The sequence below is a fragment of the Apostichopus japonicus genome, chromosome 7 (assembly GCF_037975245.1).
Source record: "Apostichopus japonicus isolate 1M-3 chromosome 7, ASM3797524v1, whole genome shotgun sequence".
In the NCBI taxonomy this organism is placed as follows: domain Eukaryota; kingdom Metazoa; phylum Echinodermata; class Holothuroidea; order Aspidochirotida; family Stichopodidae; genus Apostichopus; species Apostichopus japonicus.
The window spans coordinates 21,942,324-21,967,306 of NC_092567.1; the positions used below are offsets into that span (position 1 = coordinate 21,942,324).

The following is a 24,983-nucleotide window of genomic DNA, read 5'->3' on the forward strand; positions in this document are numbered from 1 at the left end:
ATAGGTTAATTTTTTTTTTTTTACAATTATCTGTATTGCAATGAAAGAGAAACAAAGATATAATATAGATGGTTTTAATGTCATTTTAATAGTGCATGATACATCTGGAGCAAATTGCAGTGCTAGACACAATGATTCCACCATACCTATACATGTGCATACAGTAATCACATACCCAAGTTGTACCAGTAACTTAATAATACCACACAGACTTTTTTTCTTTCTTCAAATTTGAGTAGTTGAATAATTGCATTACTTCAAGTTTTAAGAACATTTATGATAGGAAAATGAAACCCTAATACTTAATGATTTCTATTCAACCATTTCTGATCTTGAAGGACATATCCTAAATATGGAAGTTTGAAATCTGTGACGCAATTTTTTCTCAGTAACGATGTGAGTTGCATTTAAAGGGATCCATTAAAAATGACATTCACCACGTTAGGCAGAACGTTAGGTATACAAATGTACTAATAACACAGCTGGACTGCTTTGTTGGTTCCAAGAGGGGAGGGGATGGTGGGTGGGGGAGGGAGGGTGCCCGAGTGCTCTCTTCTAAGAATTAGCTGTAAATCAAATTGTGTTCAAACCAAGTTACATACAAAAAAGAACAATTTAGCATACGTTTCACTCTTGGGGATTCACTTACATTATTTTACTCATGTTTCTCTCATGAACTGCAATGATGTCATTAATAGCAGGGAAAGATCCGCAAGAGGTACAATGGTGTCTCTCTTCTAAATATCGTTTTGGCAATAAAGAGTAGCGAGCAAACATCATTTTGCTCGAAACAAACATACATAGCCGAAATATTTGAAGGATTCATGTTTGGGGTATTCCTTACTATTTTCTGATGATTTCTTAATATGCATCCCGATTAAGTTGTGCTTTATTTCCTCGATTTACTGATATTTGTCCTCTGGTACACCCTTTTCCTAGAGAACCCTGGATCTGTCAGGCGTTAATATAAATTTAGTTGCTTTGCTAAACTTAAACTGGTAGGTTCTACCATACCGTCGTTTCTCTGTGGATGTGTGCAAACTCTTCAAAGCAAGAAAACAAATAAGGTCAATGTACCGAAGTGGTCCAATCCTTAGATTGGGATGGGCATTATAAAAGCTGTATGCTACCAGATCTGATGGTTCGGAAGGTCACTATATACAAATTTTAAAATTGTCTGAGAGCCGTACGATAACCGGCAAATTCGCAAGTCCATTCCAGTGGTGATTGTTAGCCCTTTTGGGTCTGGTATTTTACATTTGTGACTCCCTGACCTTTGGGCCTACGTTCTGGCCCAGTTTCCCGGGCTCGAAATGGAAACATTACATAATTACATATATAGCATCTCAAGATAGATGGATGTGACATTGGTGTTGACAACATTAACAACTTATTTGGATCTCTTTTCAAATGAATGAATAACAAATACGCAATTCCTATTTCTTAGATATGGTTTTAGAGATATTAAGTTCAAAATATATGTATGCCACCAATAACAATGTTCTTCTTTGGGATTTACTTAACGATTTAAGTCCAATATGGGAAATTATAGTTTCCTACAAATTAAATGACATATATTTTTGTTTCAATGATAATTCTTTGAAATTAATGTTGCACTTAATCACCATTCTTGGTACAACTTTGGTGGCTCAAAAAAAAAAAACATAACATGTGGAGTGGAATATGTCATCACCAGCTTGGGATAAAGTTAACAAAATGACATTTGAAATCATGAACAGATACATAAGTCTCACATCAATTTGAAATAAAAATTCACACAAATTTTGCTAATTTACAAGATTATTTCTTTGGCTTTGACAAACATTTCTACTTCCCAAGAATCATCTGCTACTAAAAATCTAATTTTTCTTCAATCTTGTTAGATTGGTTACTATCTCCAAATCATTTAGTTTGAAAACAGATCTATAAGACTGAGTTTTCAGTCTATCAGTTAAAGAATTTTCTTCTTCTTTTTCTATAAACATTTCCCTTACGCCAATAAATTTACTGTTTCTCTGTTCATTTTCTTTGAAAGCACTTTTGTTAGATAAGTTCTAAAGAAATTTAAATTAAAATTACTTTACCGAGTAAGAAAGAACGTTTTCCTCTTGTTATTTCAAGAATAATTATGCAAAATCCAAATTCCTCACAGTTGTGTTACACTGAAAACTGCCGGTATCTCAACATGCTCTTTACCAACAATACTGGAAATCAGCTAAATAAACAGATAAAGCCTTTCAATTCGTAATACACCAGTGAAATTAAGCAAGAATAAGACGATCTTTGTCGAATTTAACTACAAAAAGCAAACTGGCTTTGAAACTTAAACAACAATCCTGAACTATATATATACTGCTTTGTGTAACTTTCAAGTACACATAATTCAAAATCCATCAGTAAAATATGTTACAATAGTAATGTTGTTTGCTATGATCGGTATTACCTCCCCCCCCCATTCCCAACCCTAACGCTTACACCATGAGACACAGCAATGAAATCTTTAAACATTGGATAATAACAATACTTTGAAGTTTCTTTAGTTGAAAATAACTATTTTTTTTTAACTACCTTAAAGAAAGTTTGATGAAATCATTCCATGATACTTGAACAGACTTGGTTAAAATTGAAATATTTCTAAGTTTTGAGTTAAGTAAGAAAATTTCCAAATTGTTCTTTTTATAAGAGAAAAGCGTGTAGTAAATTTGACAACGACATGACAGCAAAACAATTGAATTTATTACTTTCAAGACCTTCCTACAGCTCCACCCCCCCCCCCTCCCAAAGAAAAAAAAAATAGAAAAAAAGGTTTAGAGTTAACTTTTGTCTGGTTCATACAATGTAAAGTTGTGTCTGCTTTTATCTCCTTCAAATCTTTTCACTTTGGCAAGAATTGTTTAGTCTTTATATCCCTACTTATATTTTTGTTTCGTTATCATATACAAACCTAGTTTTTTCTTTTTCCACATCAACTAGTCACTACCTTTGATAAACTGCATTGTTTTTCTAGTGTCCAGTTTTAGTGTGTCCAGTGTCTAGTTTTGTATTGCCATATGAGAAATAAATTTAAACTTGAACTACTTCCAGGTCTCTGCAGAAGAAATAGCAATGATTGCAAAAGTGGGACACAAGTAACCATATATCATTTCAGAGGATACCATGGTAACATTTCATCCAACTTAGCTCAATCAGACTCGGCTTGGCGATGCGTTCACGCCAATTCTCGATAAAGAGTTATGCAACAGAAACTGCTGATTCAGTAACGATGGTGGCAGAAGTTGGACACCGATATTCGCTTAGGATTTCAGACGAGGGATATCAAGGCTACATTTAAATCAAAATGAAAACACCATTAAAGGTAGATTCTATTCATTTTGGTAAGAATTGTCTGAAGAAGTCTGTACCTGGTTTGAACTACTCGCTGTAATAGAATCGTCACTTGAAGTCACGATGGTGGCAGAAGTGGGATGTAAATAATCAGATGTCATTCCAGAGAGGGATATCATGGCTCCATTCAATCCAACTTGAGAACTTCTAGAAATAGATTGGTCTCGGTTAACATCCCCCCCACTGGTTTCAACCGTATCTGAGGGAAGCGTTCTCCCTGCTTCATTGTCACCGGCGGTGTGATTTCCTTCGCTGACGGATCGAGGAATGCTAGACACATCGGGCATCGGGGATGACATAGACGATGAGGGGTTATCAATTGTACTGTTTCTATCTTGGTTAACATTTTCACTTACATTACTGGCAATTTGTGGCTCAACTGGTGAAGATAAAGCTAATGTTCTACGGTTATCGTCAGACGTGCTAGGTGCATCAGACCACCGAGAATGTGCAGATAAACTGGACATTCCTAGCAGGGACGAGTCTGAACCAGCTGGTTGCAGAGACGAAACGACGCTACCGGAGCTAGTAGTACTGGCTGGGATATGACAGGTAGCGAACGTCGACGATCCCGGAAGTGATTCTGTCGAGGTGTCACTGCTTCCAAGGACAAGACTTGTCACAGAAGTGGGATGCACTTGTTCAGACTGATTGCTTGACACTACTGTGCCACCACTTGATTGAACACCTTCCCTGGTGTCAGAAGTGGACTGATTAGGACTGTTGAATATGTCCATCATGTTGATCGCCAATCGAGAGCCGACCACCGGTGAAGAGGTGGGAGGGTTGAGACGTCGTCTGACAAAGCGGCTGGTGAGGTCGGTTTGGGTACCGGCTGAATGAGTCCTTCTCCTCGTCTGGGTCGACTGGCCTCTCTGACGGAGGATACTGGACCTAAATGACAACCTGTCTCGACCTGATCTTCCAAGACATCTGGACGACGGAGTGATTCCTCTCGATGGTTTGAATCTGGATACTTCAAACCTGGGTGTCAAATTAAAAACACAGACACTTGTTTTTATCACATATTATGCATATTAAATAATGTTCAAAGTCACACAGAAATTTATGTCAAGCAATGCTCAGACTAAGTGGTGATCATTGCAGCAGCATTTGATGCATTTTTTGCATATTATATATGGACCGTTAGTGTTTCCCTAAAAATGTTAGGAAAAAAATTCTAAAACAAGTCAATTTCCTCAAGTCATACCTTGGCCTACATATCCTCAAATCCCCTTTGTCTGTGCCATAGACGAATCCAGCTCCCAGAGTTGGCACCCATTTGGCAATGTTTAATCCAGTGGAGTGCCTCCCTTGTTCCTCTGAGGGGTGGTTTACGACTTGTATGGTCTTGATGGTGCCCGCCAGAGCAGTTGGGTCAGTCAGTGAACAGATCATCACCATTGGCTGTTGGAAGAGGAAGAAAGAGTACACGTAGGGTTAGCACTGATTGTCGCCTCGATTCAGTCTTAAAGGCATTGACGACTCGCCCCTAACCGCGTGCTGCGCTCTGATAAAGTTAACTATCCGTTGCTTGCAAGTGACATTTTCTTCTTATCGCTACAAAATGCAGACATTAATGAAACGTGATACCTTGTTATCTTTTATCTAAAACCTGAGATGTCCTCGCTGCCATGTACACTGTGTTGTGGGTATTGATCGTAGCTGTATGTATTGACTGTACACTAGTGTCTAATTACCAACGGTAGCAAGCTGTGTGTGTATTTTCTGGGATCGATGGTGGTGTCTAACACTTCTGTTACACCTCAGTCGAAACTAGGTCAGATTACCGGCATCACACGTTTCTTTGTGCACGAGTCATCACACCCTTTTACAGGAGCACTGTGGAGATTTCATAATGTAATTTACAGTTGAAAATCCCGAAACTCGGAATATCTATGGAAACCATACTAGCACTTGAGAATCTTTCCTCTTTTCTTGGACTACATTTTTTATTTATTATTTTTTACTACGTTTAGGGTTCTATTTATTATCGTTTAGTATTGGGTGTTTATTACTATCTGTTTTAGGCTTTTACAATAATTGTCTTACTGTAGTAGCCTATAGTTTCTCATACTTATTTATATTTAAACATTGACTATGATTTAATCTTTTGTGCATTTTTTTTATTTATTTTTTTTTAAAACTGTTTTACTATTTACATACTTCTGAATTTGTTTTGGACTATATGTGTTCAGGTTTTTTTTTATATATTTTTTTTTATATATTTTTTTTTATAATTTTTTTATATTTTTTTTATATATATATATTTTTTATTATCGTTTAGTATGGGTGTTTTTATATTGTTGCTTTAGGCTTTTACATTTTATGCCTTATTGGTTCTGTATATTTAATATTTAGGTTGTTGTTACTATTTGTATTTAGGTTTTACATTTGTAAAGCGCTTTGAGCAGCTTTGCTGATTATGCGCTATATGAATATTATTACATATTATTATTATTACTACGACATATCAAGACTATAATCCTGACAAAATTCAACCTTGAGGTAGTGAATGTCACCAAACTTACTGCTGCGATAGCTGGACATCTGTACTGGCCTGTTGCCACGCCGACCAAAAGGTTATCACATGACGGTGATATGCTCAAGGTGATTGCATCAGCACCTGAAAAGAAGAGGAAAAACAATCTCTCAAAATTCATTTATTTCCACGGAAAATGAACCAGACAAGCTCACTGGTATATTACAACGTTGATTCATCATGACGGTTTGATCCGGTGTTCATCCAAAATTTAATCCATTGAGAATGAGAAAACTGTGAGTACAACTGCTTATTGAAAACGAATATTGTGGTGGCAGGCACTTTTGCATCCATACAGGGGGAAGTCAAAATATTCTACAATTAAATTCTGGAATTTTCATCTCAATATTTCATTAACTATGGTTGTCTGAAAGTAACTTATTCTTTTTTTCCCCAGAGACACAGTTCTATACTCCAGGAAACTGATATAGTTGATGCAATGGTGAGGGGAGTGACAAGGGGGGGGGGGAATCTGTCATGTCAATTTCTGTTACATTCTGCAAAAGCTTTACTCAACTTCTCCTAGTATTTTATACATTGATAAGAATACATTTATATTTTATGTTATAAATGGCAAAATATTCTGTACATTTCATAGATGCTTTTTAGCAGACATTTTGCTGCTCAGTTGCCATAGTGATGGCAACCCTCACATGTCAAAGCTTTTTATCTGCATATTGCCAGAGACATTCGCTACAATTTCAGTCATCTTTAAAAAAAAAATTAAAACTTCAATGATCTGATCATCACATGAGAACCATATTTGCAATTTCTCTAGCAATTGTCCATTTTGCTATGCAATTTTAACAGAGTGATTCTCTAATCACAAACATTCAAAATTAAACTTTGATTAGATTACTCTGATCAGCTATTAAAGGTAACTGAAGTTGGCAGTACAAAGAGGAGATTTTCCCTACTTCTTCCCTCCTTATTTTATCTAACACTGTAAATATCTTCATTGCTTGAAGGTTTAAATCTGCATTGTTTGTAGACCTTAGTTGGTTGGTGATTTATTTTTTTACAATGGTTTGAAATCTCACATCAAATTTTAAAATAAGTTGACCTTCTTCTCTTGTTTCTGCCTTTGCCATCTCCCCGACTTACCAAATTTCTTGGAGAAAAGGACACTTCCAAAGTTGCATTGTTCCAAGGAGTATCCTGCCACAACAAACTGATCGGGGAAACTGTAGGGGACAAAGGTCACCACAAATTTCTGATCCGGAGATATGTCGCAACTGGCATCTGAATAGAGCTTACAGCAAGGAACAAGGATGTTAGCTCTAGCTGTAAATAAATAGAAATTAACACAAAAGTTTCAGATCTTCACATTTTTATCTTAAAAGGCACAAATCTAAAATACACTCATGTACTTGTTTCATTATTTTGAAACATTTTCATTAATGAAATTGAACAATATAGTTGGGTTGGGGATAAGTTGCCATGGTAACTGAACAGTTATATTGGTAGAATAGAAAAGGAGGGCAGTAGACTAGAATGTGTGAGGGAACCATGTTACAATGGGGATCTTCAGCATCTCTATCACATAGGGTAGTGACGGTTTCTTGCCTTTGCCTTTTCCTTACTGTTAGCACAATCACGCACACGTGATCAAGAGTGTACCAGTTATGTGAAGACAGGAAGTATGCTTTACCATTGCTTGTATCAAGGCAGTTTATTATCCTTGAACTTCCACCACTGAAGTCTGTGTATTACAGCATTGATTCAACTGCCAACTTTTGTATTTTAAAAATTAACCTTGACTGGTCAGCCAAGCTAAATAAGCTAAATATTTATGAGCTTTTGACATCACATTGCATTAAAGGGTGTGAAGACTCGCGCACAAAGAAACGTCTCATGCCGGTAGTCTGACCTAGTTTCGAATGAGGTGTAACAGAAATGGTAGACACCACCATCAATCCCAGAAAATACACACACAGCTTGCTACCGTCGGTAATTAGACACTAGTGTACAGTCAATACATACAGCTACGGTCAATACCCACAACACAGTGCACCAGTTCTGTGGAGACAGGTAAGTAAGTACAGGAATGCTATACATTCTCTAGGTTAAATTTGCTTTACCATTGCTTATATCTGGCAGATTGTTATCCTTGAACTTCCACCACTGAAGTCTGTGTGTTACAGCGTTGATGTTGTTGGCCACTGCTGGGTTAGACCACCTTCCACGGAATGCATCTGAAAATGCGAAGGAAAGTACAGAACGAGTAAAATAAAGGAACATGCATAAACATACAGCTTCGATGAAACACACAGATGCAAACAGTTTTCGTTCTTGGTGGTTCAACTTCATAGTTTGTGATACCTCTTTGCACTTTTTTGTTTACAAATTAAAATTTTTACAATGTTTACAATTTTGCAAAACCTACCAAAGTATTTACTGAGAGTAAGGTTACATTTGATCAAACTTCTACATCTAATCCTAATCGAGCCAACTGAATGAGCAATAAATTTATTCAATTTTTTTTATTATTTTGATATTAATTAACCTTTCACATTTTGATATTACCTAACTTTCACATATCGATATTAATTAACCTTTCACAGATATTAATTAACCTTTCACATTTCGATATTAATTAACCTTTCACATTTCGATATTAATTAACCTTTCACATTTCGATATTAATTAACCTTTCACATATCGATATTAATTAACCTTTCACATTTCGATATTAATTATCCTTTCACATTTGATATTAATTAACCTTTCACATTTCGATATTAATTAACCTTTCACATTTTGATATTAAGTAACCTTTCGCATTTCGATATTAATTAACCTTTCGCATTTCGATATTAATTAACCTTTCGCATTTCGATATTAATTATCCTTTCGCATTTTGATATTAATTAACCTTTCGCATTTTGATATTAATTAACCTTTCGCATTTCGATATTAATTAACCTTACGCATTTCGATATTAATTAACTTTTTCGCATTTCGATTTTACCTAACCTTTCACATATCGATATTAATTAACCTTTCACATTTCGATATTAATTAACCTTTCGATATTAATTAACCTTTCACATTTCGATATAAATTAACCTTTCACACTTAGATATTAATTATCCTTTCACATTTCGATATTAATCAACCTTTCACATATCGATATTAATTAACCTTTCACATTTCGATATTAATCAACCTTTCACATTTCGATATTAATTAACCTTTCACATTTCGATATTAATTAACCTTTCACATTTTGATATTAATTAGCCACATACAAGAATCAAATAGGAAGAGATGAAACCTTTCAACTACCAACTTCTGTCTTTTTAAAATCAACCTTGACTGGTCAGCCAATAAACTAAATTTTTATGAGGTTTCAACATCACATTGCATCAAACATTCGATAAGAATTAACTTAAAAAGTTTCATAAAGGACAATTCACCAAAACCACACCTTGGAATCATTTGAAATTTTTTTTTTTACATCACTGCTTCTATACATTCCACTACTGTATAATGATCCGATTTTGTTTCTCCAGGAAAGAAATGTATTGTTCTAAACAGCCTTCACTCTTGGTCGTCATGGAGATTGTTGTCAAGGACTTTCTAAGATGTCAAGATGATATTGAGCATTTGCTGGTTTAAGATCCCAGATAGAATGACCACATCAACTTGTTGTCCTATTTCAAAGACCTTATCTTGTTATCATTTTAATCTCTAAACGGAGCAACCAAATACGATGTTTACCTTATGTTTGAAGTTAAAGGTAGTCAGTATAGGCCCCAAGTTATAGCATGCTATAATTGCTAGAAGTTTTCAAAAAGTACATTCTTGGAGGTCTTTACTCTCCAAATTGTTCTCAGACATTTTTAAGGAACACACAAGATGACTGAATGTCCCAGTGGGGAAAATTTCCTCGAAGGTTGTAAAAAGAACGGTTTAAGAATTTTGACCAAAGGTGACCATATTTGAATATCTAGCATATTCGGGGCCACATACAGCATACCTTTAAATTCTCCATACTGCAAAAATAGGACTCATGTAATACGAATTAGGTATGTTGCTGGAATTATTCTTCCATTTTTTTTTGGGGGGGGGAGGCTATTTCATACTAATTAAATAGTATTATACCATAATTTGTAAAGAGCACACAAAAAGGAATTAGAACAACATATAAAGGTATCTCACATGCTAAAATTGCATTCAGAGATAAATTTGGGAATGACAATGTCAACATACATATTTTTGCTTTTTTTTTTGTGAGTTTCTGTTGAACGTTTGCTACAAAAATGTACATCCAGACAACAATGTAATTCCAGAAGGAAACCACATAAAGATGGTGTCATGTTAATGTCTGTTTGCTTTGGTTTTTCAAAGAACAAAAGACAATAAATTTTGGTGTTATCTCCAGACTCAATGTCAATAGTCTTTGCTATAAAGTTTATCAGACTTATCGGTTAAAAGTACACCGGTAATTGAGAACAAACATACAAACTGAAAACAAGGTTATTCAAACAAGTCATTTCACAACATACCTGTTGGATAAGTATGGGGGCATGTAGCTGGCAAAACTTTAATTTGACACAGCAGATGTGGCTATTGATGAAATGGTCACCAGCCTGTGTTGGACTCATTGAAGAGATGGCAAATATTTTAAGGCTGCATTAAAATTTTGTTGGGGGTAATTTTTTGCTTTTGAGGAAGGAGATCACGAGAGCATAACTGTAGGAACTACACTTCTACAAGAACACTGCTATGGTATTATTTCAGAAGAGGTACTGCTTAATGGGTGAGGGAGGTGGGGGGTAGGTCATCAGAGCAAATTAAATGGTTATACAGCAATCTCCCGAGTATGTTAATGTGATTTTATAAGAATATTTGCCTCTCACCTGCCAAAGCTTGATTTATCAGAGTCCGGTATTCTCCTTGTGGAAACGTCGGGGAATCATCTTCTGCATGACGACGATGACCAGATCTCCTCCTATTAGAATGTTAACGGCAAAGGTCTAATGTCAACAGGGTTGTGGTTGGGGGGTATAACGACAATGGTACTGAACACAATGGTTATTGACACCAGGCAAGTAGGTGGATATGGGATGGATTTTTGTTTTTTCTTCTTTGAGGAATTAATCCACGGTTTATCCTTCCAAATGACCTTTCAACTTGGCAAACCCCTGCCCCCCTCCCCTCTGGCCTTTGAGGAATTAATCCATGGTATTTCCTTCCAAATGACCTTTCAATTTGGCAAACCCCTGCCCGCCCCCTTCCCCCCCCACCCCTCTGGCCAACAAAATTGTTTACTGTACTACAGTCAGATGTGAGGTATGATGAAATACCAGCCATTGACATTTCCCAATATGTACATGTCACTGCTTAATGAATGATATGTGAAAGTGACACTGAGTAATGACATTCATACACTGTAAGGGAACATGAAGGACACTATGGCAGGAACATTAAAAGTGACCAGTAAAGTTATCTGGTAATATATATATATATATATATTGCAGTTCACGTGAAGGAGGCTATGCAAGCAGCTAAGGAAATGTGACCATACTAGTAATATACGTGAAGGACACTGTGGCAGCAACTGATGCTGAGCAATAAATTTCTATAGTGTCCTATGTTAAAGCCATATTGGACACTATGACAGTACCTTAAGCTGAGCACCAAATTCTGTTGTAACATGTTGTAATCAACTTGAAGAACACTTTGGCAACAGCTAAAAGGTTACGAGTTCCATGGTAATATGGTGCAGACAACTTGATGGTCACTACTGCACTGAATAATTCAATTCTATGGCACCCTGTTGTCAACTTGGAGGACACTATGGCCAAATCAAAGTAATGAACTTCTATATTGCAGTTAACTTAAAGGGCACTATGGCAGAAGGTCAAGCTAAGTAACAAAGTTTGACGATAAAATATTACAAACATACAGAAGGACACTAGAACATTTTGCCGTCCGCACTTTTGCATACATTCAAGTCATGTTTTTCATAGCAGGATGCATCCAAATCCTGGGTTCATGAACTATGTCCGAATGGGGGCCATGCAAACACCGACTCATTTAAATATAATCCAAATGGTCTGATAAGGTACATCAATGAACAATGTCCATGTGTCCTTGCTGTGACCTTACTTTTGGGGTAATTAAGGGAACACTTAGTTCTCATGTTGTGCATACACTGGACATTAGGCAATGTGATAAATCCAAGAGTAAATATACACTCTGAAATGAGGTAACCAGAGTGGCGGTGGCTTAGAGGCTTTTAACTACCAGAAAAGAATATTGTTAGATTGCACCACAATTAGATGGAGAGATACCATAGCTGTAACTGGAAATCATTTAGAAGTCGTGGTAGGGAGTAGTGGGAGAAGAATGTACAAGAGAAGGGTCAATTCCTGTGCAGTTCATTTTCTTGTCATGTTTTGAAGTGGTTTCTATCTCCTGGAGGGAAGAAGATGGGGCGGGGGATGGAGGGGAGGGGGAGAGGGAAGGGAGAGGGTAGGAAGAGAGGAAGAGGGAAGGGAAGAAGAGGATGGAGAGGCAGAGGGAGGAAGAGGCAGGGATGGATGGACGTAGAGGGAAGGGAGGGAGGGAATAGGAAGGGAAGAAGAGGGAATGGAGTTTCAGAGGGAAGGTAGGAAGAGGGAAGGTAGGGAGAGGGAAGGTAGGGAGTGGGAAGGAAAGAAGGGAGAAGGGAGGGGGAGGGAGAGGGGAGGGGAGGGAGAGGGAAAGGAGAGGGAAGGGAGGGAAAATGAAGGGAGAAAGAGGGACGGGAGAGGGTAGGGAGCAGGAAGGGAGGAAGGGAGGAAGAAGGAAGCTGTTGCTCATGAGAGGAGTGGAATCTTCACACATGCCAATAGAATAATTTCATGTAAATTGAACCAATTTTGTGGTCCTTCTAGCTATATTCCTAAAAGTTTCATGAATTGTTAAAGCCATTACTATTTTGTAATACTAAATGCAGTCTAAGTATTCTTCCTTTTTTTTTTTTTTTTTTTACTTAGTTTTTATTTTTAAGGTAACTGACTTTCTCATGACTTTACTAAGTGCAGTTAATGCCAGACACAAACAGCCGTAAAGTTGCTGTTATTTATTAGGTGTCAGAGAAAAGTACGCTAGTGTTACGCAAATAGCTGTCTAATATAAAGTGCTTTGCTATGGACACCAAACACTTGAAAATGGTCCGTGCAACTTAATATTCCAAATATGTGTAACAATTAAATTAATTTTCTGATTAAATAGCTTTATATAATAATTGAAAGGTTTGTCAATTGTTACCTGATGGCCGTACGGGCAAATCCAAACCTGGAGAGCCTTGACCTGCGACCACTTTCTGATGAACCCCCGTCCTCCTCCCTACCCCCATGGGGATTCCGCAGTGCTCTCCGGCCACCGGCGGTCGAGTGAAGTTGACTTGGAAGAGCACGTCTTGCCCCTGAAAGAATGAGCAACCTTGAGTTTGGTTAATGTATCTCGAAATGCTTATTTAGGGAAGTGTTTCTCCTTCTTTACTTTTTTATTGGATAGTCTTTTTAGTCAATCATCAAGAAAATGACTAGGCACAAACACTGATAAGTATTTCCACTTGTCCTAAGATGGAGCAAGAAGCTGCTTATTTCAGCCAAGTCCTCTGTAGTACTGCAATTTTCATGAAAATCTGTAGGGTCATGCTAGACGTACTGCCTCACACAAACAGTTAATTAAAATAGTCACCTTTGATTGCAGTTACCAGCCTCATCACACATGTAACTTTGTAACAACTAGGTTTCACCACTAGGAGTGATATTACTTTCCACCAGGAAGTGATTGAACAAACAAAATTTCAGAAATGAATCGCCAAAAAAAAAAATAACAAATTCAGTGAAATTTTTTTTACCTATCATATCTTCTGATAATCATCTTTGTTAATAAAATTATTTCACTCCAAATAATTTTCTAAAATTGTAAAATTTAATCCACAAATTACAAATGAGCTAACCTGTAAACTGGAATGCCATCTGAAATGGGGTTCTGGGTCCTAACATTCATTTGTGGCTATTTTTGAATTTCAAGAAAAAAAACACCTATATCTGGTGTATTATTATCGACCTTACCTTGGGTCCTTCTGCTAACATTCCCCACAGTGGGTACCGAGTTCCTCTGTAGCTGAAGGGCCCTTAGAAGGGGACTATCTGCCGGAGACGACCTGGTTATGGTGACGTGACCTACCATGCCATCTGCGGCACTGACTGGGTAGCTGACCTGATGTTCGACCCTTTCGTTCCTGTTTGGGACATGGTCCAGAAGACTGGACCCTAAAGGCAACCCAGTAAACGGTGATGTCTCATCCGCTTGGGAAGGACCGGCCGGAAGGTCCTGCGAGGGGGGCACTGGAGGGGCATTACTATTGCTGGAGGAGGAGGAGCTACTGTCAAAGTTCAACGCTCTAGCAGCTTGCGGTTCGCTGGTGGTTTGGCTGTCCGGTAGATCCGGCACGTGAAATGTTTCCTCTGTCCGGATGATGATCGCGTTACTTAAATCCTCGGCAAATAACCGGGGATTTCTATCGCCACCGACGGAACCTTCAAACCGCTCGGAGATGACTCTGACCTGGACAAGCTCGGGTCCGTCGTAGCTCCTCCTGACTCGAACCACTCTGTTGGGAGTTCTCTGGGAGGTTATCCCGGATTGACTGCTACTGGTCAGGAAACCATGGCCAGAAGAAAGACTGTTCTGATTCGAAGGGGAAAGGAAAGAACTCGCACGAGATATACTCTGACGTGCTGGTGAAATGCTATTGCCTGTTTCCATGGGGACCTCTTCAACAGACGGAGTGTCTTCGGTATTAACCCCGGTCACATGATTGGTCACATGTCTCTCACCACTTGAAGCTTCTGACGGGGGATCTCTGTCCGTGTTTTCTGCTTGTTCATTGGCTGGTACTCTATTGTCTGGTGGGGGATCGGCCAATGATGGTTCGGGAAAAGTGTCTGGTTCAGTTGGCACATCATCCTCCATCTCGTTCGGGAACTGACCAGGAAAACTCCGTCTTTTGTAAGAAAAATCGGAAAAAGCTCAACTTTGCATAAATATATATATATATATATATATATATATATATATATATATAGATATATATTCTTCAAAGAGAAAGAATGTGTCCTGTGGATATTTCCTAGCAGGGATGTGGATAAATGAGTGTGGCAGTATTGGGATGGAGACTTTTATGGTTGTCACATCTTTACAGGAGGGGGTAGAACTCTTTGTGATTGACACAAAAGTTCTTCAGGGATATAAATGAGCCTAGGATATTCATAGATAATAGATGATTAAACGTTAAATGATTTGTGGTATTGTCTTAAATATATATTATCATTAAGATACAAGCAGAAGAGGAATTCACGATTATTTAAGAGCTAAATAAAAAAGTGTTCCATGTAATATTTTTATTTTTCTCATACCTTCCGTACAGCAACCTCTCCTGGCTTCCTCGGGTTGGGTTTGTAATTCCAGTTAGGAGGTGGTGACCATGGTGATCAAACCTTATCAATCTACAATACCAAGATCAAAAAGACAAAAAATGACAAAATGAAAAACAAAATGGAATAAAACATAAAAACAAGATATAAAAATTATCAAGGTAAATGGTTCTTACTAAGAAATGAGCAGGGATTTGGTATGCATGGTTTGAAAGACATGCTTGCCATATATATATTTTTTTTTTCTTGGTTATTTCTAATGCAGTGTTTTGTTTTCTGAATAATTTTGTCCTTCAAATTTCAAGGGCGGAACATCCTCTGGGTTGAGAAAGATCATCTTTTAGAGGAAAAAGGTTAACACCTTACAGATTGGATAGCTTTGATTTATAGGACCAAAAAAAAAAAAAAAACACAAGGGCATTAAAATGATCCCAGAAGAACTTTTTTCAAAGCAGAGGGAATACATCTTAGCAAATTCTAAAACTTACAAAGCATGGATATTGAATTTTGCCAAACATACTCGTCTCAGACCAGGGGACTCCCACTATCCGGTATCATATCCCAAATTGCTATCCAAGTATGAACGAATTGCTGAACAAATCCCAAAAATGTATTCAAAACCATTGTTTTCAATATTTTATAAATAAGAAAATGCATTGATGTGACAATATTAGCTATGTAAAATGTAAACACTATATTATTCCCACATAATGTGCATCCCCCTTCCCCCCTCCTATTGGACGTTGTAGATTTAAAGGACTGCTGTATAGACCTCAACTGTACCACACTATCATGGAAAAGTTTCTTGAGATTACGTAATCGACCTGCCTTGGTAATAAAATGACCTCTTTTTACCAATTAGTCTGCAATGCCTGCCACATATTTTTTCTTTTATGATGGTCTTTGTCTGAATGCTGTATGATCAACTACACTGTAGACATGAACATATTTCCACACAGTGTTTAGACGGAGAGCCTAAAGGTGTTAACAAGCTATTCAGGCTCATTGTAGTGCCTGAGGTCGATTTACGATCGTGGCAGGTCGATTACGTAATCACAAAACTTTCCTAGCTATAGCGTGCTATAATTGGAGCCAATAAAGTAGATCTTTATGGGTGCAAACTTTGACAGGTAAGTGAGAAGCCATGCACATGTACATCTTGAAATTACCAAGCATCATTATTATTATTATTATTTATTATTATACCGAATGTACTCTTCAGATGATGATGTGGCAACTGTTTGTATGGGTTGCTTCTGACTCCAGTCCCAGAGTAAGACTTCATTACCAGTTGCTATTGCGAGGAGTCTTTCGTACGGATGAAAGGAGAGCGAAGTTATCGTTGTTCCTTTCTCTGAATTCCAGACTTCACTCCTTCCCTGTCATAAATACACCGCAGAATGAAAGATTTAAACAACAAGAATAATAATAATATTCACACAGACTGCAAAATTGCAACCTCTATGTGAGTATTAAGGTTATTATGCAGTAAGAACAAGAAAAGTTTTCTTGAGCCACTATCAGACGACGAATTTGGACGGTTGCATATCCGTGTACGTAACTTAACGAGCAGCCGATATTATATTGACACAAACACTATCCTGGGCACTTTATACCAAGAGCCATAAGACCTATGAATTGTTATACTGATGCTAAGTACTTAAACAAATTCCTTTTTTCACTTAGTCCACAAATTCTCTAATAACCACCTGTTAAACCTCTTCACTAACTGGCCCAAATCAAAATGACCCTTCATAAATCGCCAAAATTTAGTAACCTCTTTGCATGGGTGATTATCAATTCTGATTGCATTTGTCAAATATGGTGGGATTATATCATCATTAAGCAAAAAAAAGCATACCAAATTTGTATAGTAACTTCTGATGAACAAACTTCCTATACTTCATGCCACAAGTGCAAAGAAATTTAAATCGAGCCTATCATGTAAACTTGATAAAACAACCACCTCTAGTGTATGATTTTGTAATACATTACATATTAATAGCAGTCATAAGGAATCCAAAAAACAAAACACGACAGAAGACAAGATCTCAAGATGAGACTCACAGCAAAGTCCTTACCTGCAAGTCCCATACTCGCACTTGGCCTCCCAGACAACCAGAGGCAAGCAGTTCATTGGACGATGGATGAAAGTTTAAGCACCACACTGATCTTGGATGACCCCTCAAGGTTTGAATACATTCCATAGAAGGGAGTTTACATATTTTGATCTTATGGTTTCCATGTGAAGATGCCAGTAGGCTACCGTCATGGCTAAAAACAATCATAAAAGTTGATCGCAAATTCTCTCCAGTTAGAATAGGCTGCAAACGAATCAAAACATTGGTTTTGTTTTTATTTAGTTTATTTCCAATTTTTGTATAAATTGATAAAATTGACAAAGAATCACAATGATATCAGAAGATGGCCATGCAAGTTAAAAAGGTAACTATCCTCAGTTTAGGTTCACACTGTAATTTTAATTGGATGTAGCATGGTGGCCGGTTCATAATTGACGCACTTATAATTTGATCAACGATGTCTATCAAGGATAAAATCCAAACCACTTGACTGTATGAGTTTTTTCATATTCGTAGTTCCTCAGAAATGTAATGATCTCAAAATATTTATTGTTCTGTGCCTACGCAACGTACAACTGAGCAGAACTTGACCACAAAACATTTTTTTTTAAATATATATATATATATGGTAATGACTAAACAGACACATTGCAATCTTTCAAAGTTGAGCTTTTCTGATTTTTCTTACGAAAGACGGAGTTTCCCTGGTCAGTTCCCAAGCAAAATGGAGGATGATGTGCCAACAACTGAACCAGATACTTTTCCCAAACCATCATTGGCTGATCCCCCACCGGACAATAGACTACCAACCAATGAACAAGCAGAAAACACGGACAGAGATTCCCTGTTAGAAGCTACAAGTGCTGATAGACATGTGACCGATCATGTGACTGGGATTAATACCCAAGACACTCTGTCTGTTGAATATTCACCATCAGTCACACAGCCAGAAGAGGAACAGCAGCAGAATTCAGTACATTTGGAGACAAATTTGGAAGACGTGATGGATTATTCGTTGTTTTATTCACATTACTGTGCCCATTTTTATAGATATTTTTATTTTAATGTTCTTTATTGTGGTTTATATCCCTGTCTTATATCATTTTTTACTTTTAATGCTGTTGTTATTACTTTTAGGTTTCTTTAGTTTGGTAATTTTATATTCCAGGTATTGGTTCTTTTGTACAGTGCTCTTGAGCATGTTTTATTTCATGATTACAGCACTTTAATATATGGTATTTATTTATTATTATTTATTTATTATGAAGGAGTTGAAAGGACAACTGCCAGATCAGAGACAGGAAGTACACCCTCATCATCCAGAACAGAAAACAAACTCTCAAGTCTTTCAAACGTAATTTCTCAAGGGCAGCCTTCATATGACCGCTACAACAACCAGGATGCTAATGACGGTGAAGATATCAACCAATCGACAAGGCAGGAAGAGGTCCCCATGGAAACAGGCGACGGCGTTTCACCAGCACGTCAGAGTACGTCTCACACAAGTTTTCCTGACCAGTAGCAGTCACTCTGGGATATCCTCCCAGAGAACTCCCAACAGAGTGGTTAGAGTCAGGAGGAGCTACGATGGACCCTAGCTTGTTCAAGTCAGAGTCATATCCGAGATTGTCCAGCTCAGAGTCATATCGAGCGGTTTGAAAGTGATGTCGGTGGCGATAGAACTCCCATGTTATTCGTGGAGGATTTTAGAAACTCAAATTACTCAATCATCATCCGAACGAAGGAAACATTACACGTGCCGGATCTACCGGACAGCCAAACCACCAGCGAACCGCCACTTGCTAGAGTGTTGAACTTTGACAGTAGCTCCTCCTCCTCCAGCGATAGTAACGTCCCTCCAACAACCAAAGTGCTAATGACGGTGAAGATATCAACCAATCGACAAGGCAGGAAGAGGAAACATTACATGTGCCGGATCTACCGGACAGCCAAACCATTAGCGAACCGCCACTTGCTAGAGTGTTGAACTTTGACAGTAGCTCCTACTCCTCCAGCGATAGTAACGTCCCTCCAACAACCAGAGTGCTAATGACGGTGAAGATATCAACCAACTGACGAGGCAGGAAGAGGAAACATTACACGTGCCGAATGTAACGGACAGCCAAACCACTAGCGAACCGCCACTTGCTAGAGTGTTGAACTTTGACAGTAGCTCCTCCTCCAGCGATAGTAACGTCCCTCCAACAACCAGAGTGCTAATGACGGTGAAGATATCAACCAATCGACAAGGCAGGAAGAGGAAACATTACACATGCCGAATGTAACGGACAGCCAAACCACTAGCGAACCGGCACTTTGTAGAGTGTTGAACTTTGACAGTAGCTCCTCCTCCAGTGATAAGGGGGGTTTCATCAGAAACAGGTCGAAGGTCAAGGCTCTCCAGGTTTGGATTTGCCCGTACGGCCATCAGGTAACAATTGACAAACCTTTCAATTATTATATGAAGCTATTTAATCAGAAAATTAATTTAATGAAACACATTTTTGGAATATTAAGTTGCACGGACCATTTTCAAGTGTTTGGTGTCCATAGCAAAGGGAAGTTTCATGCTACCATCGCACTTCATATTAGACAGCTATTTGGATAACACTAGCGTACCTCTCTCTGACACCTTATAAATAACAGCAACTTTACTGCTGTTTGTGTCTGGCAAAATTCACTTAGTAAAGTCATGAGAAAGTCAGTTACTTTAAAAAAAGTAATTAAAAAAATAAGTTAAAAACAAAAGAAATGTTAACAAAAAAACAACTGAGCAGAACTTGACCACAAAATGTCTGCCGTATCAAGTTCTTTCATACCCCGAAATTGACACATTCGTTGATAAGCTCACTGTAATTTTTGTGCAAGAATACATCCATTGACTCTGGATGCTGTTTGCTATGTTCTCAGCCTCTAAGCCTCAGACAGGTCAGGTCCCAGACAGGGTCTTAGCCAGAAATTTCAAATAGGGTGTCTCATCTGTTACTGATTGCTCAGGAGACTATCCATCTGGCGCGAAGTAAAATCCCGGTAGATTTAGATTATTTATACAATGAAGCTAATTTGGAAGGACAGGAACATCACCCTCCGGTCGAATATCCGACTGATGCGCTCCCTTGTCACCTCCATATTTCTCTACGCCTGTGAGTCATGGACCCTGACAGCAGACATCGAAAGGAGGACATAAGCTGTAGAAATGAGATGTTTCCGCAGACTCCTCAACATATCCTACTGGGACCACATCTCCAATCAAGAAGTGAGGAAAAGAATTGGCCAGGCTATCGGGCCCTATGATGACCTCCTCACCATTGTGAAAAAACGCAAATTGAGATGGTATGGCCATGTCACAAGATCGACAGGACTGGCTAAGACGATCCTGCAGGGCATGGTACCGGGAGGAAGAAGGAGAGGCAGACAGAGGAAAAGATGGGAGGACAACATCCCAGAGTGGACGGGCCTCAAACTGCCTCATGCCCTTCGAGAGGCCGAGGACAGGAAGACGTGGAGAGAAATAGTTGGGAGGGCATCTGTGGCACCCCTACGGTCTACCAGACTCCGGGATAGGTGAGGTGAGGATACAATGAGAGAAAAGTGTTTTTTGAAATAGGTAGCATAAATTATAAATCTAGGCAGACGAAAACAAAAATATTATTATGGACTTCGTATAAAACTTGAGAGTGGCACTACGGTTACTATAAATGCTATTATCTGTGTTTCCCGCATTTCGTTGCAGCAGTGGAGCTTTTGATTTATGTGCGGTGTAACAGTGGTCACATGACTAATTCACCTAGTATTATGATTAGACATAACCATTTAGTGGCATGATGGTTGCAGTATTTCATGGATATTTTAGTTCTAGCAAACTGCACCACAATTTCAACAAATTTAGGTTGCCTACTGTATTGTTGCTAGTTATATTTGAAGATGCATCAATCAATTATGAACGTGTGTCAATTATGAAGCCTTTACTATAAATAATTCGAAGTGATTATTCGCAGGGCAGCCCGGCTAATAACGTACACAGACACCTTATTCGCAGGGCTGTGACGATTTTGAAAATAGTTTTATTATTGGCTTTCGATGACATCATTTTTGATGTGATGCCATTCATTTGACCTCTGCACCTTAACGGCGCGCAAACCCGAAGTTCTTTCATGTCTTTCAGTTTCAGAATCAGATTCACCGTCTTTGCCATTTTTTTATGGAGCCCTAGGGGCCTAGGCCCTAAGTCTAAGTTCTAACGTAGGTAGCCTAGCCTAAAATACATGTCGTAAGCCTTTCTGTTAGGCTAGGCTAAATGGACTGATCAATGGCTAAATGTTTTCCCATCCACCCCTGCCCCAGGAAACTGGCTCATTAGGAAATTTCTCGGGTCCCCACACTGATATCAATTTCAAAATGTGTATGAGGCAAAAGCCAATTTCAGGGACATCAAATATCATATGTTAAGGGTCCCAGATTTATGAGATGCAAAAAGTGCTTCTGAAAAGTCAGTTTTGGGGTCCTCAATTATGCCAATCTTTATGGCCCCATAACGTCAAATAAAGGTTCTACTGAAGCCATATTTGAGGGGCTTAAAAAGCCGGTTTTGCTATTGATACTAGTCAGTTTAGGGGCCTTGAAGAAGCCAACCTTTTGGGCCCAAATAGTCTTAGCCACTTCATAAGCTAATTTTTGGAACCCCAGCAGTTCAATTTTAAGTTTATCTTGGGATTCCCCAAAAGCCGACATTGCCTGAAAGCCAATATGGTCAAGGGTGTGACACCCCCCCCCCCCCCCACACACACACCTTTACATGCACATTAGCAGTCACTCTGCAAAAACAATGGTAAAAATGAGGGATGACATTTTTTTATGTTGGTGGTACTAATGCTAGACTGGTTCAATCATAAGGCCCTAGGCTCCCAAAACTAATCCTAGCAGCATTAAGATAGGACTCCCAAAGGTCAATAAATTCTTTAAAATATAGGGGCTCCCAATTAAGACTCTCCAAAAGCCAGCTGGTGCCCAAAAAGCAAAGTCAAATAGCCCCAGAAGTTACCGAGCCAGTTAACCCAGTCTAAGACTGCCCTGTGAATAAGGTGTATGTGTTTGGCTATTCGCAGGGCTGCCCTATGAATAAGGTGTATGTGTCTAGCTATTCGCAGGGCAACCCTGTGAATAAGGTGTATGTGTCTGGCTATTCGCAGGGCAGCCCTGTGAATAAGGTGAATGTGTCTGGCTATTTGCAGGGCAGCCCTGCGAATACGATGTTTGTGTCCGGCTATTCGCAGGGCTGCCCTGCTTATAAGCCCCACCTAAATAATTAGGCCATGGCTATTCTTACGACTAGTCGTAACAATTATTTATAAACTATTCTTACGACATCGGCGAATTCATGCGAATTCAAAGTAAATAAAGCAACTGCGCATGTAGTAGGGGTAACCCTAACCCTAACCGGAAATTATTGTTACTCCTGGTCGTAAAAATAGTACTCCTAGTCGTAAAAATAGCAACTGCGCATGCGCAAAAGGTCATTATTGTTACGACTAGTCGTAAGAATAGCCACTTTGTTTTAGTCTTTGCTTCTAAAGAACATGAATGCATTTATGATTTAGGCCAAGCTGAATCACGAAAAACATGGCAGAACGAATGGAATCAGATTTATTAATGGAGAATTATGTTGTCCAAGTTTTAAAAGTGTTTAATTTGTTTGCAGATCTAGGTTTGGCTATTTATGTAAACACCATGACTATTATACTGGATTTGGTATCCATTGCACGATAGTTCCAATTGTACCAAATCCACGAATTACCTTGTTCGTGAATGGAGAAAGTGCTGTACAGTCATCTGCAAAACTTCCCAATTCTCGACGATAACAACCATTCTTGGATCGGATTTCTCTGTTTCGAAGTGACATTAAAACATTTTCCTGCCGGGGTCGACATTTTTTATGAATATGAGGTACTTTCATATCAAATTCGTGGAAAAATGCATAAGTATTCGCTTTACTTCACGTACGGATTTATCAACATACATACGATGGCAAATGAAGTTGTTTGACGACTAAGGAATTGACAATCCTATGGCAAGCCAAATGTGATATTTCGCAAGATAGTTCCGCACTTGCGGGGCTAGGCGGTCGGCCACGTTTTATGTTCGCTGCCGGACAAATTTCTAGCTTTCACTTGCTTTCAAGCCCGACACTAACGGACACTAGCTTTCAAGCCGCTTGACATGGGTAGTAAAACTGTAAAAGTAATGCAATAATCCACGGACGCTCTGGATTTCATTCGTTTCTTTATTCATTTTACTTTGTTGCTCAATTTAGTTAGGTCGGTTCGGTGAAGTATGCCCTTTATAATAAGTCGGTATCACAGGGAGTGGAGCCCAGGCTACTGGCTGTGTTGCACGAATGGTGTTTCCCCTACCCCGTCAAACAGTTCAGGACAAGGTGTGGAAGCAGAGGGAAGGATGGTCGGGAAATGAGTTATAGTTACCACGTTTTACACATTACTGGGGGTCTATTTTAAGGGGGGGGGGTCGATTCATGTATGTTGGCAGGCTTGAAGTTGTTATTGCCAACATCCTTGACAAACTAAAATTGTGTAAAGACGATTCTATCCCATTTAGCAATTTTATTTAAATTTAAAGGTCAGGCACATACATATTATGAGTACTGACCACTCCACTTTACAAAAAGTTTACACTCATCAATCTTAAATTAATATATCACTCAAAGTATGAGCTCATCCTCGTATATTTATTCCACCGGTTAGGTGCCATGAAAATGAGTAATAGTGCCAACATATGTTATGTTAACTTATTCGACTATGAACCTTAGTTTGCCAACGGAAATTTGTCACATTTTGGAGTCTTTCACTATTTTGTGATCTTTCAAACTTGTGGAGATTGCTTACGTACGTACGTACGTGTGTTTGTTTTTGTTTTTTGTACGGGGCGGGTGTGTGTGCATGCATTTGCGGGCGGGAGGGGAATATAGCGAGGGGGTACAATATTGGAAAGTTATCGGTTACTGTCAAGCGATAAATCCAAGATATAATAGCTACCTTCGATCTTAACACATCACCTTGACCTTGATTGCAATTTCGATGTAAACAAGCAATGCCATTATGAAGAGAAGCATCTGTTGGCACACCCAGTTGAGACATTTTTTTCTATACTGTAGTGTCATGTCCCGCTTCAGAGCAATCGTATTGTCAGTACGAGCAGTATGAATATCATGTTTCTATCAGATGGCAAGGTAAGGACTTGTTTGTACTGTCAATACCAGTGCTTTGAGAGCGTGATATTGGAGTGTAGTTTAGAGAGGTACCAGCATTAGGAAATTGTCCCAACTGGCTGGTGGTCAGCTGAACCTTTTGAATATTCATGTTTTTGTACGCATGCTCATTTTTAGTTGCAACCACCATCACGCATGTACGTGTCATTCCCCCCTTCACCCTTTAAAGGTAACTGTGTTAAATGCATCATTAGTTAACGGTAAATGTTTGATTTACAATCTTTAAAGATCGGATGTCCAAGGTTTGTAAA

General features: G+C 38.5%; 1 protein-coding gene across 1 annotated transcript; it reads right to left on the reverse strand.

Moving 5' to 3' along the window:
* On the reverse strand, window positions 1–23,502 carry LOC139969744 (activating molecule in BECN1-regulated autophagy protein 1A-like). The gene is made up of 12 exons (XM_071974958.1): window positions 23,245–23,502; window positions 17,451–17,693; window positions 16,576–16,748; window positions 15,352–15,441; window positions 14,005–14,939; window positions 13,190–13,346; window positions 10,792–10,883; window positions 8,008–8,121; window positions 7,031–7,210; window positions 5,916–6,010; window positions 4,595–4,791; window positions 1–4,368 (listed from the first exon to the last, which is right to left on the reverse strand). The coding sequence occupies exons 1-12, from the start codon at window positions 23,401–23,403 to the stop codon at window positions 3,363–3,365; spliced, it is 3,441 nt and encodes a 1,146-aa protein (XP_071831059.1). The 5' UTR covers window positions 23,404–23,502; the 3' UTR covers window positions 1–3,362.
* Between the last annotated feature and the right edge of the window lie 1,481 nt (window positions 23,503–24,983).